The following is a 14,699-nucleotide window of genomic DNA, read 5'->3' as shown; positions in this document are numbered from 1 at the left end:
TATCTAGATACACTTTTCGTGCAGACAGCATCAGATACATGGTCTACACATACTGAGATAGAGGGGCACTGTTTCGCTTGATACGATGCTTTAACTTTCGGCGTGCATGTCGGTGAAATAAATGATCTCAATATTTCAATATTTTATTTGGATGGGCAAGGTACGGTAGGGCGGGCCATGCCCGGCCCCCTAAGGGCGGTTCATAACGCCGACCCTGCATTCAGCAACTTTTATTTTTACTAGCAAATAGCACTGTAGCCTACCTAGTCTATTCTATACATCTGTTAACGAAATGGGCCACTATTCTAATAATTGCTCTCATGACTTGGATACATATTGGGATGAATTCATAAATAAATGTGTGCCATGTCATCAACATCCAAATCATCGGATTCGACCAGGTGAGCTCGACATGCTGCAAAGATTATCTTTATTTGAAATCAAGTTTCGATGTTGCTACGTTTTTCCGTGTACAGCGCGCACTTGTAGTCTACAAACAAATCTTGTTTTCGACCAGGGTACGAATTTAGTCCAAACTGTGGCATGCATGATGATGGGGGAAGATCGGAACCACCGTATCGATCGTGTGCCGCACTGACCTTCAATAACGGGAGCTTCGTGAAATGCCAACCCTGTTCTAGCTGCCCTCCAATCCATCAAAAGCTGTCAGAATGCAACGCAACTACAGACACGCAATGCTGCGGAGCGAGGTGAGAGGAGAGCGCAAATTCTGTCTGGGATAGGGTAACTTAACATTTTGATAGGAAAAGAAAGGATGCCCGTTTGTTTTCAATCTGGTGCTTAAACTATGGGTTCTTGGTTGTCTGAGTAACATGTTTAACTGTAAACCCTCTGTCTAGGGACCAGACAGGCTGTTGGAAAGGAGCCCTGAGTACCACGGTGAGTTTCATCTATGATGATGAAGCTGATTATGCTATTTAATTATAAGCATTTGTGTGGTAGTCTTTGTGAAGACCACTCTCAAATTTACCATGGCTGTTATTCTTCTGTAGACCCAAACTACATCAACAACAGTGACCCAGGGAAGCTATGTATTCACAAATGTTGTCAATTTTGGTCAATGTCTTCCCAATAGGGCAATGAGCAAACAAAACAAACGTATTAAATTAGGAATGACAGAGTTAATATGTTGACTTCACATCAATTTCAGACTCAACAGGTCCAACGGTCAACAACGTTAAGGGTCCAAGTGTCAACATCAAATCCCACCACAGCCAAACACATTGATCTGAGATTACATGGTGATTCACATGTCAACCATCAGACTGCATGTAAGTTACAACCCAACCCCCAAATCTGAGCCATTTTAAAAGTCATTTTAGAAGGTACTGAGTTTGATAATACCAGTTCTTCACCGTTCAAAAAGATGACTAAACTGCCTTTGTTAGGATACTGCTGAATATGTCTTTAACTACTCATTGCCACGGTCCTCTGTGTTCTTTCAGGGATAGTGCTTACTGTCATCTTGGTTTTCTCTGTACTTGCATTTCTCTTATTCATCTATATTAAGAAGAGAAGGAGAAGATCAAGAGCCTTTTGCAGCAGAGGTGAGCAGAATGATGAGCATTAGGGAGAATTAAAAAAAGTCAGACAGTCATGCTCATGACAGACCATCTGGTTTGACATGTTTGCTTAAAACCGCTTTAACTCTACCATTTACTTTTTTCCTGTCCTGTTTTTGAATGGTTGTGGTTTGACACAGATAAGGAGAATACGCTGTGCTTCAAGGTCAGCCTTAAAGACTGCCTCCCATCAGACAATATCCTGTATACCAACCAACAGTCACGGAGCAGTAAGAGAGCAGAGGTTGCTCTCCTACAGTCAGAGACCAGGAGCCTAGAGGACCTTTTGAGTGAGTTATCAAGTGCTATTACTAATATAACTACCAGTCTGCTGTTCATTGGTATTACTAGTACCTCTACATCACTACTGTTCCATAAGTTGCAAAAAGGCTCAAGGTTTTAGCACGCAACTCGATTTTCAGCACAAATCTCCCATTGACATTTTTGTGGTTCCACAAAATGGGTCCCTTTTGTGTCTCTTTTATATTTTAAGTAGGAATTGTGCCCCATTTTTAATTTTAAGCCTGTTATATTAAATTCAGTGCCCTTTAATATAGACCACATAGATAATTCAAGAAATCAGTTCTTTCAATTGATTAAAGACTTCAAACTATTCCTTTTAAAATAATTGTTTCAAAAGAAACAATGAACATCTAAAAATAAAATCATAGTGTAAAAGCAGGTGAGCTGGTTCTACTCTTTTTGGCAATTTTCTGGTGTTTTGAGGTGGAAAACGGAGTGGGTCGAGCATAACCAGTGGTGTAAAGTACTTAAGAAAAAAATACTTTAAAGTACTACTTAAGTAGTTTTGGGGGGTATTTGTACTTTAATATTTATGTTTTTGACAACTTTTACTTTTACTTCACTACATTCCTAAAGAAAATAATCTACTTTTTACTCCAAAAATTTTCGCTGACACCCAAAAGTACTCGTTACATTTTGAATGCTTAGCAGGACAGAAAATGGTTGAAGTCTAGGTCCAAGAGGCTTCTAAACAGCTTCTACCCTACCCTTGTCTCACCAGGTCCTGACCTCGAGTCGACGCCACTGCAGACGGTTCTGGACAACTTGGATGTTCTAGAGGAGCTTGTGATTCTGCTGGACCCGGAGAGCCCTGGGGTGAAGAACACCAGCCACCTAGCATCTCGCTGCTCCTTCCCCGCCACCTGGATCACCTACACCTACTCCCTGAGGGACAGTAAGAGCCCCCTGAGGGCCGTGCTGGAGGGGGTCACCACCAAGCATCCAGAGTGGACTGTAGGCCACCTGGCCAGGCACCTGAGAGAGATGGACCGGAACGATGCAGTAGCAGTGCTCACCAAGCTCACCTTGCTTAAGGTTGTCTAGTCTGAGTGTGTTCTGTGTTGGGTCTGGAAAATATGTTAACCCCAGTGTCCCGGCCAAGTTCCCAACCTGGCCCTCACACAATCATGGCCACCTAATCATTATCATCTTATATCAAATGTATTATCACCATGATTCTATCACCAACCAATGATATTGCTGTATTTATACAGAAATTAATGTCATATCTGCATTTGTTGTTTAATTCACTTTTCAAATGACCAAGTCTGATTTGTTCAAACATCTTCACATCTTTATTAAGCAAATAACATTATAAATAAAAAAAGTGCATAGAAAAATTAAACGGGTTTAGAAATATGTATACAATTATTTACAAACTCAGGGTTTATTTGTACAAGGTAACAAAGACAAGTTCACACATATTTTCTAGTTTTTATGTATTTTACACTTTGTTATACTTTAAAATAACCCTACCATATAGAACATACAGCTTTCTGAACCAGTTCTGGGAGAGGTCGTCATGGTAACTTCAGGTTTCCAACTAGTGCTTTCAATGCTTCATCGAACACACAGGCCAGCTCTGCAGGACATTAAAACCAAGTTACTCTTATTATATTATCATCCTCTTTTTTGCATTAGTATTCTTTAACATCGTTCAGAACAACTGAGGTAGAATCCTGGCAAGAGGTTGGGGAGTGGAGTGGGCATAGAGAAACGTACTGCTCTGATTGATGTTCCCACATCCAGTTTTCAGCAGAAAAGGAAGCTAGGTTAAGGATAGTTGTATCCCTAAAGTCCAGATGCATCCTGTTATTGGCAAACTCTGCTAAGGGTGTTAGATGATTGACACATGGGAATACAGGCTCCATCTCACCGATTGGTCGCGCAGGCAGGCGGGCTTAAGATCTTCCTTACTGGGTATTAAAATTCCAAAAGGACAGTGCTCATTTCCTTTAGAATATTATCTTTAGCTTGAAGGGTTCTCTGTAGTACGCAGATGGGAAGAATAGCGTGGACTCGTATGCTTGATATTCTCCTGTTATAAAGGCCTGCCGAATACTAAGGCCTGCTGTACTCTCTCCATGAAAATTCTACCAGAACAAAGAAATACAATTAAAAAAAAACAATTAAAAAAAGACCTGCTTTAGAACAATGTCTTGTGTAAAGGCTGAAATGCAATACACAACTGTCCTCAAACATCAAGGTTAAAATAAAAGAAAGAAGAGGAAACGAGGGGAGGAAGATTTCCCACAAGACCACCACCATTTATACAAAGCACAGCTAGTTTCACCAGTCCAAAATCTGAACAGAAACATGAATAAATACAACTATTCTAGAGCTCAAGCAATCTCTTATTGTAAATATGTGAACAACAGTGTGTAGATTTGATTTCCTAATACGTCTGACTGAACTGACTGACAGCGTTGTCTAAAGTTGCACGACAGCAAACGTTAAGGTGCTGAGTGCATTCTCTCCCTATCTAGGTTTTACACAAAGACATGATTCTCTCTTAAAGCCATCCTACTGAGCAACTTACAGTAAAGTACTGGCCTAACACTATGCTTGAGATCTTCAGCGCACAGGGGTGCTGTCAGTCCACACAGTCGGGTATATATAGAGTTTATAATGCATCTCTTAGTGGTGTAACTTGGACAGTGTTCCACCCTTTGTGGATTGCAGAGAATGTCAGAGAATGTCAAAGTCAGTACTTTGTTAACTCCACTGAATGTTGAAAAATAGGGAGTCTGGATGTTGTTAGTTCACTAAAGATGTGCAACTGTAGCGCAGCAAAGACGTAGGCCTAATATTATTGCAAAAGGAAATCAGCATTTGCCATGATAGTAATAAAATAAATTTTAACATAAAAAAAGACACACTGAGGTTTCCAGCTAAACTCGTCACTCTTGGATTGGGTAGTGTTTGCTACATACAAAAATGGTGAAGGGAAAGTTCTTAAAGATATGATTTAGCTGCAGCAAACTCTCTTTAAGGGTGACACTAACCGTTATCTAACCGTTTAACTGAACATAATGGAGGTCGCTTCCCCAGTCTGTGTGAGAGGGGAGTGGAGAGTGGATAGAAAAATATGTATTATTTGCAGGGTCTCTGACCTTGGAGCCTCCAAACCTATGGCCCATCGTATCTTAATAGCACCATGGTTCTCTGAACAGTCAACGCAAAGCAAATATGTACAACCTGATGCATGATGAGCACTGTGAAATATAATTTCAAATAAATAAAACAATGATTAAAGGATCAAGTAAAGATGGAGATATGGCTAAGGGATCGACTAGAGAGGATGGAACCAACATGATTATGGGTGTCGAAATTAACCCCCCCCCCACACACACACACAAAAAAAGATAAGGAATCACTCCAAGTCTAGCTTTTCTGGTCCACCCTTATTTCAACAGAAAGGGCTTGCCGTTATGCATCAAGGAAAATACCTTCATGTAACATAGAACCAGCATAACCACAACAGATGTCTGCAGCGTTCAGTATCCTGTTCTCAAGAAAAAACCCACACTCTAACGGTAGCTACTTCCGCCCTCTCCTGTTGTGAACTTGCCAAACCTCTGGCAGATGCATATTGGTTAGGAGTCAATGTGAGCTTATGGATGCATGTCCCTGTGCGGCTCTCCTCTTCCCTCTTGCTTTCCATCTCCTGGTCCTGGTTCTTCTCCCAGTCTCGTCGTAGTGGCTCATCCTCTCATGTATTTTCTCCTCCCCACCTCCCAACCCAGTAAAACCTTAATTTAAGGCTTTTAACCTCTGTTGTTTTTCCCTGTTGCCTCTGGTCTCTCACCCCCCTCCCCTAGTGCCTTGTTCCCCCTGCAGGGACTGTGGCAGTCCCACGTCCTCCTCCTGCCCCTAGTTGAGAAAGCGTCTACATTTCCGGGCCCCGCAGTTGCAGTTGAGCTTGCTTGCTGGGTCTTCGATGGGAAACTTGTAGTCGTAGGTGAGCTCCTCGCCCCGGTAGATCTTGCGCAGGGCGAAGATGACGATGTGCTTCTGGCCCTCCACGTTGATGACGCGTGAGTAGCAGTTGGGCTCGCATGAGTGGTTGATGAAGCGCGCTGCATTGCCGTGCATGGTGGCGTCCACAACGTCAAAGTCATCGATACGGAACATGTAGCAGCCAATACCCTGTGGAGGAAGCAGGGAAAAGAGACAGGGGACTTAGTTTTAGTTTAAGGAACATGTATTATGTTGGTATCAATAATATTTATTCATTCATGCCCAGAATTAGTGGATCTTTAAAAAGTCCACCAACCAAGGTCTCGTTGGGACGAACCATAGGGTTTATGCTGTCTCCTCAACCACACTCTGAACTGATTGATCTCACCTTGCCATCGTAGTACTTCTCCCGCTTGTCTGTGAGCACTGAGCGAATGACGATGCCAGCATACTCGATGACCATCTCCTGAGCGTCGATGTTCCTCTTGCAGAACAGACCTCGCCCGTGGATAGCAGACCTACACCAGAGATCAGAGCGAGATGTCAGAAGAGGCTCAAGCATGAACAAAAGTTTCCATAGCTATTCTCCTTGGCTATTAAAAGGATGCAAAGGATCAGATTTTTATCTGATCCTGAGTTAATGGGAATTCATGTTACTCATTTTGCAGCAGAATAACAGACTTCACTATGACGCTTCTTGAGGGGGACTTAAAAAGGGAGAAGCAGGAAATATAAACCATGCCTCTGTCCCTAGTTTGCTGTGACAGCTGTAGAGAACCACAGTGATGGCTTCCTGTCCAGACAGGCCGCAACTGACCTATTGTGGGGTCAGTTGGCCCCCCACTGAGAAACACATGAGCTCTTTAGCCCAGAATCATGATCATAGTCACAGGCTCTGTCCATAGTATTGGCTTTGTCCTCAGCCCCTCAGGGGGGACCAGGACTAGTTGTGTGCTGACCTGTACACGCCAACAGCCTCCTTAGATGTCCTCTCCAGATGTCTGAAGCGCATGGCCATGGGGAGCTCCAAGCTAGTGGCACGTCTAGGAGAAAAGGGATAAGCAGAGAAGATGACGATGTGCTTCTGACCTTTCACGTTGAACTCGGAGACAAGTCTCTAAAGACTCAAAGCCACAAGAGGGTAGAACACATTTTTAACATTGCTTGTTAGGGGGAGGTAGTTACAGAAATGACAGAATGGTTTAGTCACAGCTATAAAACGATTGTGGAAACCTGTAGTTGTACAGCTGGTCCTTTGTTACTCATCAGTCTGAATGAATACATTGCTATGTTATGTCTACCAACTTATAAATGGATCATTTGTTGATGTGAATTTTATTTTTTTTAAAGGAATGTACAACAAGTTCTAAGAATATTCCGCTAGACAAGATCTTTCATGGACTAGCTCCTGCAATATTTAAGCCAGTTTCCTTTTTTAAGATGTTAGCATTTAGCTAGCTTCCTTTGTGGTCCTCTGTAGCTCAACTGGTAGAGCACGGCGCTTGTAACGCCAAGGTAGTGGGTTCGATCCCCGGGACCACCCATACACAAAAATGTATGCACGCATGACTGTAAGTCGCTTTGGATAAAAGCGTCTGCTAAATGGCATATTATTATTATTATTATTATGATTACCAGCATACAATAACTCTGTAATCTGACCTTGTGGATTTGAGTGGGACTTCATCCTCCTCCTCATCGTAGGGGTTGATGTCAGGGAGCTGGCGGTGCTGGGAAGCCAGGAAGTTGAACATGTCGAAGGTGGACTTCCTGTAAAAGAAGACAGGAACAAGGTGTTACGTAAAATTTTACAGTATGCAGGCTTAACTTTCTTTATCATAGTTTTTTTTTGCCCAGCACTGGTGTAGAATTTGGGATGTGCACATCACCCACACATTCTTCATATGTTAATGAATGGAGCAGCATAGACGTCATACAGGTCTTATTTCTAGCCTACTCCGACTGTGGAGGTGGAGATGATACTCACATAGAAACACAGCCAGACACAGACACATCCATTGTTCCTCTAAACCTAACAGCTGTCTACATTCAAAACAGATATTTCACCAATACTCCACACAGAGAGTCTAGCTTCCACTTTGAGGTTGAAAACCACCTACAGAGGGGAAAACCCAGATTCTCTAGAGATTTGCTAGACTTTAGTGGTATGGGTACTCCTGAGTGGCGCAGTGGTCTAAGGCACTGCATCGCAGTGCTAACTGTGCCACTAGAGATCCTGGTTCGAATCCAGGCTCTGTCGCAGCCGGCCGTGACCGGGAGACTCATGGGCGGCGCACAATTGGCCCAGCGTCGTCCAGGGTAGGGGAGGGAATGGCCGGCAGGGATGTAGCTCAGTTGATAGAGCATGGCGTTTGCAACGCCAGGGTTGTGGGTTCGATTCCCACAGGGGGCCAGTATAAAAAAATATATATGTATTCACTAACTGTAAGTCGCTCTGGATAAGAGCGTCTGCTAAATGACTAAAATGTAAAATGTAAAAATGGTTGACCAACTGCAAGGTAAGGACAAAGTAATACCTGTTCCCACCATTAAACTTGTAGTTATTCTCTGAAATTTCCAAATGAATACATTTTTATTTATTAAACTTCTTCCAATCTACGACTCATGATACCTAGGAAGTATTGGTGAAATGTTTACAAGATATGTAAGATGAATCTGTAAGACAACTCAAACTCAATTTCCAGATTACATTCCAAAATAATGACTTTCCTTCTATTTCTATATTTAACTTCCAGGGCCCCTGTAGTGGACAGAACACCAGGACACTGACCTGAGGTAGACCTCGGAGCGGGCGCAGCCGGAGGGGTTGACAGGAAGGTCCTCCTCTTGACTGATCTGTTTAAAGAAGCGGAAGGGGTGGCTATGGCAGCGGCGGGCCCCCTGGAGCTGCTCCACCAGGAAGACCACCGTGTCGTGGAGCAGGCCCAGCATACGGGCACCTGTCATCCCAGAGAAGGACAGCTGCCTCAGCCTGGCCCCCGCCCGCGCCTCCTGGACACAGTCTATCACTGCCTTCCAGGCCACTGATGAGGGAAAGGAGAGGGAAGAGGAATGAAGAGAGAGAAGAGTAAGGTGTGAGTAACACAGGATAACACACACATTTAATAAATATGGATAATTGGCCTACATTTTCTACTAGATGGTTTATTACACAAGAGAAGTTCATTCTAGCCAAGTACGAGAACAAGTATATTTCAAAATCATATGTAGAAATAGTGGGTATTTGTGCAGAAATCATTGCCTTGAGTATTGGGTAACATAATTATTTCTAAATGAACACTCTACAGAAAACAGACACATGAAGTCTATTTATTTGCTCTTCCCTCCCTGAAACCTCACCCTCTATGCTGTCTGCCTCCACACTGAAGCCGTCGTCGCTTTTGATCTCGAAGCGGAGGTGGGGCTGGTCTCGGCTGGGGGGGCACTCATCGTCCTCGTCTGAGGGCAGCAGCTCATCATCTGAGCACGATACAGCACCTGACAGGATGGAAATACCACAGGGTATTTTCAAATCAGGCAGACTTGTTTACAGAGTACAGGTATAAGAAATATCAGTCATTATAATCCAAGTCATCGTCATACAGACATACTGTTCATATGGCACCATTACACATAAGTACCTGAGTATTTGTTCCAGTCAGTCAGGGCACTGCGGCCCACTGTGTCCCAGTTCTGTTGTTTACCCATGTCCCCCCCTAATCGAGGTATAGCCAGGCGGTCCCAAGGCCCTGGCCTGTGAGGAATACAACAAAAGAAAACACTGAAATCGACTGGATACAGGCTGTATATCACTCACTGTATCAGATACACACTTCTGTTAGGACAGAAATGCAGTGATGACAATTGGAGAGCATCCTGCAAACTAGGAGCTGTATTGTAGATTGCCATAACCGCCACCACTCATTTACCAATCTCAGTTATAACTTCAAAAAAGGTTACTATGCATGACCTGCTCTTTATAGTTACTGACCTCTACATAGCCTATTGACAGTTCTATTTCAGGAGTAAAACGCCTTGTTCCATGAGCCATATCATACTATAGGTTATGTGTTATACTAGTAGGGAGTGGTAGAGTTGAGCATAAGGTTAAAAATAGCCAGACGTGATCTTATTGACACTAAGGAGATGAGGCCCACACTGGAAACATGAGTGACGTGCCAATAGTGGAAAAAAATATATTTCTATACGATTCTGGCCTTTAGCATAGTTGCAGATGTAGCAAGTTAAACATTTTTTATAAACAAAAGGAACACTACAAGAGACTCACTGGCCATTAAACATAAAGGCATGACTATTCTTGTATTATTCATTGAAGATATTATTTGTACATTTTGTCTCATTACTAATTTCATTAGATCACTGCCCTGATAAGTTCCAAAAGACTAACCTTGTGCTTTCACAGTCACTCAAGTACTCCTCCTTTAGCTTGTCCAGGTCAAACACACCTTTCACCGTTGGGGTTTTAATGCGAACACCCCCGGCCCTGCTGGAGACAGCAGCAAAGCTGTCTTTGGGTACCGGCAGGTCTTCCTTAGCACTAGGGGGCTCTGGCTCTAGGAAGTCTGTCTTGGACTTCTTTGTGGCACCAATGCGATCTGAAAGGGAGGAGACCCTCTTCATACGGACATGGGTGCGAGGAGGGCGGGGTGCTAAAACAGGCGGTGTGGTGGCTGCAGGCTCGGGTTCGATGAGTAGTCCTGGGGGCAGGACCACAGATTTCAGGGAAGGGTTGTTACGGAATGTGGAGGGACTCAGTATGCGGGGACCGGTCCGGTTGGGGGTGTAGTTACTGGCCATGGCTTGGTTGATGATGGCTTGGGCGCTCTCAGTGTTGGTCATGGAGGAACTCCCTTCATGACCAGCAAACTCAAACAGGTCTGCAGCCTTGTCAGACTTCTTTCTCCTAGAAGTTGAGGAAGGTTCTTTCTTCTTCCTGGGTTTCTTCATCCCTGGTATAGCTCCATCTGCGCTTGCGTTCTTCCTGGGTTTCTTGGCCTCAGTTGCTGCCACTGTCCCATTGCTGTTATGAGTGAGCAGTTGAGTGATGGTAGCTGGGTTCTGAACCACAGGCGTGGCCATCCTAGGGACATGGGTTGGCATGGCAGTCCCTGGAGCTGGGGTGGACATTGTACCAGCTGCTGCCAAGGTGGCAGACAGGGCATTGCTCTGAAGAAGGCTGGCTATCTGAGTGACACAGTTATAGGAGGGAGAGCTCTGACTGGGCAGCTGGAAGGTGTTGCTCTCTGGGTTCTTCACAAAGATCTGGCCCAGGCGGTTCACCAGCAGAACGTGAGGTGTAGGGTCCACGTTGGGACCACCCACTTCCTTCACAGTAAGGATAGCGTGGCCAGGTAGTCCCTGAGGTAACAGCGGCTGTTGGGGCTCCAGTGGAGGCCTGGGGGTGGAGAAGTTGATGGAGATGGTGTGTCCCGTGGTAGCTTCCTTCTGCAGAGACGTGGAGCTGTATCCGTTAATCATCACAGGGGCAGAGGAGGGCTGAAGCGAAGAGAGCATGGGGTGACACTGGGTGGATAGAGCATCGGAGAGAGAGCATATGGAGGGAGAGGATGATACAATGGTAATTGCTGTGGAGACCATGGCCTGGGATTGTGTGGAGAATATAGGCAGAGAGACTGATCCATAAGATGGGAGACTGACACTTGATGTTGCAGACAAAATGGGATCAATTTGAGAGGACAAATTTGAGGACAAATGTGGAAGGGCACTGCCTGGAATAGGTGCTGACAATTTGGTACAAAAGGTCTCCATGGGCGGCAAGACTGTTGACCCTTGGGAGGATGTCAGGGGTTGTAGCGAGATGCTAATGAGAGGTGGCCTTGAAGGGTGAAAGCCAGGCAAAGAGGACTGCACAGAGGGACTCATTTGCAAAGGGTCCGTCGGGGCTACGCTGGGGTTAGGGAAGTCCGAGGAGATAAGAGAAGAGGGCTGAAGAAGCTCCAACAGGGTGCCCTGACTACTGCTCAATGAGGGATCTCCTGAACTCTCTGTCAAGTGGTTCATGTAAATGGCAGATCCATCTGTGGGTGATACAAAGTGGCCGCTGTTAGAATCCAAGAAGAGGTCTTTTGGGTCTTGAGGGTGATGGGTTTCCATGGGAGCATCAACCTGTACAGGGACCAGCTCAGTGAAACAGGTGCTGGGGGAGGGAGGATCACACCTTTCAAGAACAAGTGGAGCCCCAGGGGCAAAGTCTAGACCGGAACCTTGGAATAAATCCTCTGGGTAGACCGTATCAGGCACCTTAGTCTGGACAAAGTCCGGCAGAGTTCCTTGAAGAGGTGCAATCGACACTGTTTCCTGGGCTTCTAAGGAGGGGATTGAGTTCTGTTGTTCTAGAGGAGTTGGGAAGGTGTATAACCGCAGGGGAGTAGTACTCATATCAGCAGGGCTGTATGTTGTGGATGGGTCCACTGCAGCTGGTCTTGGAGCTTCTGGTGAGATCTCAGTTGGCGCAAGGGTCACACTGTCCAATTCAGTCCCATCTAGTTGTGTGGCATTAAAGGCTTTGGATGGATCCTGGGGTATATACGCTGGGGGAGGTTTGGTAGCGGGGAGGACAACACTGGTTGTAGACTCGGGAGGGTTGCTAAGGGGTGACTGATCTGGGACAGGGATTCCAGAGTCTGCACGTAGACCATTTGTTGTCGTTTCTACTTCAGGCGGAACCTCTTGCGTTTGAGCTGGTTTCTGGGCTTGACTGCCACTCTTCAGTTTCTGAGCCCCGCCAGTGGTTGTCACGCTGGCATCACTCTCCGTCCCATCGTCCACGCCGTCCAGCTGAGGGATAGATCTTGAGGAAGGAGAGGCAGGAGCCTGGGGTGGGTCCCTGGCGCCTGTGCGACTGACCACAGTGCGCGAGAAGTCAAAATAGTGCTCCATGTCCTCATCGGAGGAAGTGTTCCCCCAGTCTTGCCTGGCGGACTCAGCTGAGCGGGTCAGGGCTGTACGTGTCTTCCTCTTGCGAACCTCTTGCTCCCAGAACTCCTCTTGGTTGTCGTCGCCCTCCACGTCTATCTGGGCGCCACAGTTCATGGCTACTCCCTCGTTCACTAGCGTCTCCTCAATCTCAAGCTCCGTCTTCAACTCAGAGCCCATGGCCACGTCAGAGTCCTCGTGAAATGGTGTGAAAGAGCCCCTAAGTGGTGAGGTGCTGTTAGGTGCAGGGTTATCCTCCGGTTCTGGTGAGGCCAGGAAGTTGTGTGGCACCTCCACTGAGTCGGACTGGTTCAGGTCAAAAGACAGCCTGGGTCTAGGGGAGTGCTGGATGGTTGGGGAGAGGGACAGGCCAGGGGAAGGGAAGCTGCCCACACTGTCTTCCCACGGGGGCTGGGGAAAGAGTCCTGAGGTAGAGTGAGTCATGTTCGCAGGGCATCGGGCAGAGGAAGCACTTCGACCTCCGACAGGGCGGGCAGAGAGAGAGGTCAGCAGAATATCAGTAGCACCGAGGGGAAACAGCGGATAGGTGGGCACAGAGGCCTTGGGGTGCATGGAGCCCCCAGTGCGGAGGGTGATTAGTCCAGGTCCAGTGGGAGAGCCCAGGGTTGGGGAGGACATGTCCCTGCGGGTTTGGGAGTGGGGGCTGTGGCGACGGGGCCTGCGTGTCTCCTCCAGGTCACTGATGGTCAGGATGTGGTGGGGTTTGGACTTGGTAGCTCCTGCGGAGGAAAAACAGAGAGCAGTGAGACAACTGAACAGACATACAAACAATCAATGCTTTATGGGTAATATCTATAAATCACTCAAAACCTGACAATTTAGAGTCCTAACAATGTTAATTTTTTAAAACCCAAAGACGTTCTAGAAAACAACATCAGCCAACCACGGAACAGTTACCTGGGGAGGGCAGAGGCCGGAACAGTCCTCCAGCTGGTCTCCTGATTTTGGGCCTTGCCCCTTGGTCAGATTTAGGGAGTGGAGCCAAGAAGCTGGGAGTAGTGGGTCGGGAATGTGCCACGTCAACCTCTTGGGCATCAGATTCTAGAGGTGAAGAAACAATAACAACTCTGTTTCCTATGCCACGGCTAAGTCTTGCCAATATCCACTTTGCCGTGTTAGAAAGCCAACAGTCACACATTCACATTTTATACTGAACAAAAATATAAACGCAACATTCAACAATTTCAAAGATTTTATAGAGTGACAGTTCATAAGGAAATCAGTCAATTTAAATACATTCATTAGGCACTAATCTATGGATTACAGATATGCATATTTTGGTCACATATTTTGGTCACTTAAAAAAGGTAGGGGCGTGGATCAGAAAACCAGTCAGTATCTGGTGTGACCATTATTTTTGCAACACATCTCCTTCGCATAGAGTTGATCAAGCTGTTGATTGTGGCTTGTGGAATGTTGTCCCACTCCTCTTCAACGGCTGTGCAAAGTTGCTGGATATTGGCGGGAACTGAAACACGCTGTAGTACACGTCAACCCAGAGCATCCCAAACATGCTCAATGGGTGACATGTCTGGTGAGTATGCAGGCCATGGAAGAACTGGGACATTTTCAGCTTCCAGGAATTGTGTACAGATCCTTGCGACATGGGGCCGTGCATTATGCTGAAACATGAGGGGATGGCGGCGGATGAATGGCACAACAATGGGCCTCAGGATCGCGTCACGGTATCTCTGTGCATTCAAATAGCAATTGTGTTCGATGTCCGTAGCTTATGCCTGCCCATAACATAACCTCATGCCACCATGGGGCACTCTGTTCACAACGTTGACATCAGCAAACCGCTCGCCCACACAACGCCATACACACGGTCTGCAGTTGTGAGGTCGGTTGGACGTACTGCCAAATTCTCTAAAA

At 45.9% G+C, this 14,699-nt stretch overlaps 2 protein-coding genes across 2 annotated transcripts in view; one reads left to right on the top strand and one right to left on the bottom strand.

Moving 5' to 3' along the window:
* The first annotated feature begins 19 nt into the window (after positions 1 to 19).
* On the top strand, positions 20 to 3,069 carry LOC311127059 (IGF-like family receptor 1). Its single transcript, XM_084158803.1, has 7 exons — positions 20 to 401; positions 518 to 710; positions 861 to 900; positions 1,172 to 1,292; positions 1,467 to 1,568; positions 1,724 to 1,873; positions 2,608 to 3,069. Exons 1-7 carry the CDS (start codon positions 293 to 295, stop codon positions 2,928 to 2,930), a joined length of 1,038 nt encoding a protein of 345 aa, XP_084014929.1. The 5' UTR covers positions 20 to 292; the 3' UTR covers positions 2,931 to 3,069.
* Positions 3,070 to 3,155: 86 nt separating this feature from the next.
* Positions 3,156 to 14,699, bottom strand: part of LOC311127058 (histone-lysine N-methyltransferase 2A-like) — a 55,734-nt gene continuing 44,190 nt past the window's right edge. The window contains exons 26-34 of the mRNA XM_084158802.1: positions 13,722 to 13,865; positions 10,255 to 13,543; positions 9,488 to 9,600; positions 9,207 to 9,344; positions 8,638 to 8,890; positions 7,509 to 7,616; positions 6,806 to 6,889; positions 6,235 to 6,364; positions 3,156 to 6,035 (exon numbers count right to left, since the gene is read on the bottom strand). Of these exons, the coding sequence (XP_084014928.1) occupies positions 5,760 to 6,035; positions 6,235 to 6,364; positions 6,806 to 6,889; positions 7,509 to 7,616; positions 8,638 to 8,890; positions 9,207 to 9,344; positions 9,488 to 9,600; positions 10,255 to 13,543; positions 13,722 to 13,865 (4,535 nt within the window). The 3' untranslated portion in view covers positions 3,156 to 5,759. The remainder of the gene's footprint in view (positions 6,036 to 6,234; positions 6,365 to 6,805; positions 6,890 to 7,508; positions 7,617 to 8,637; positions 8,891 to 9,206; positions 9,345 to 9,487; positions 9,601 to 10,254; positions 13,544 to 13,721; positions 13,866 to 14,699) is intronic.

The sequence above is a fragment of the Coregonus lavaretus genome (assembly GCF_964263955.1).
Source record: "Coregonus lavaretus genome assembly, chromosome: 3".
In the NCBI taxonomy this organism is placed as follows: Eukaryota; Metazoa; Chordata; class Actinopteri; order Salmoniformes; family Salmonidae; genus Coregonus; species Coregonus lavaretus.
Note: the sequence above shows the minus strand (reverse complement) of the source record. Positions and strands in the feature narration are given on the sequence as shown.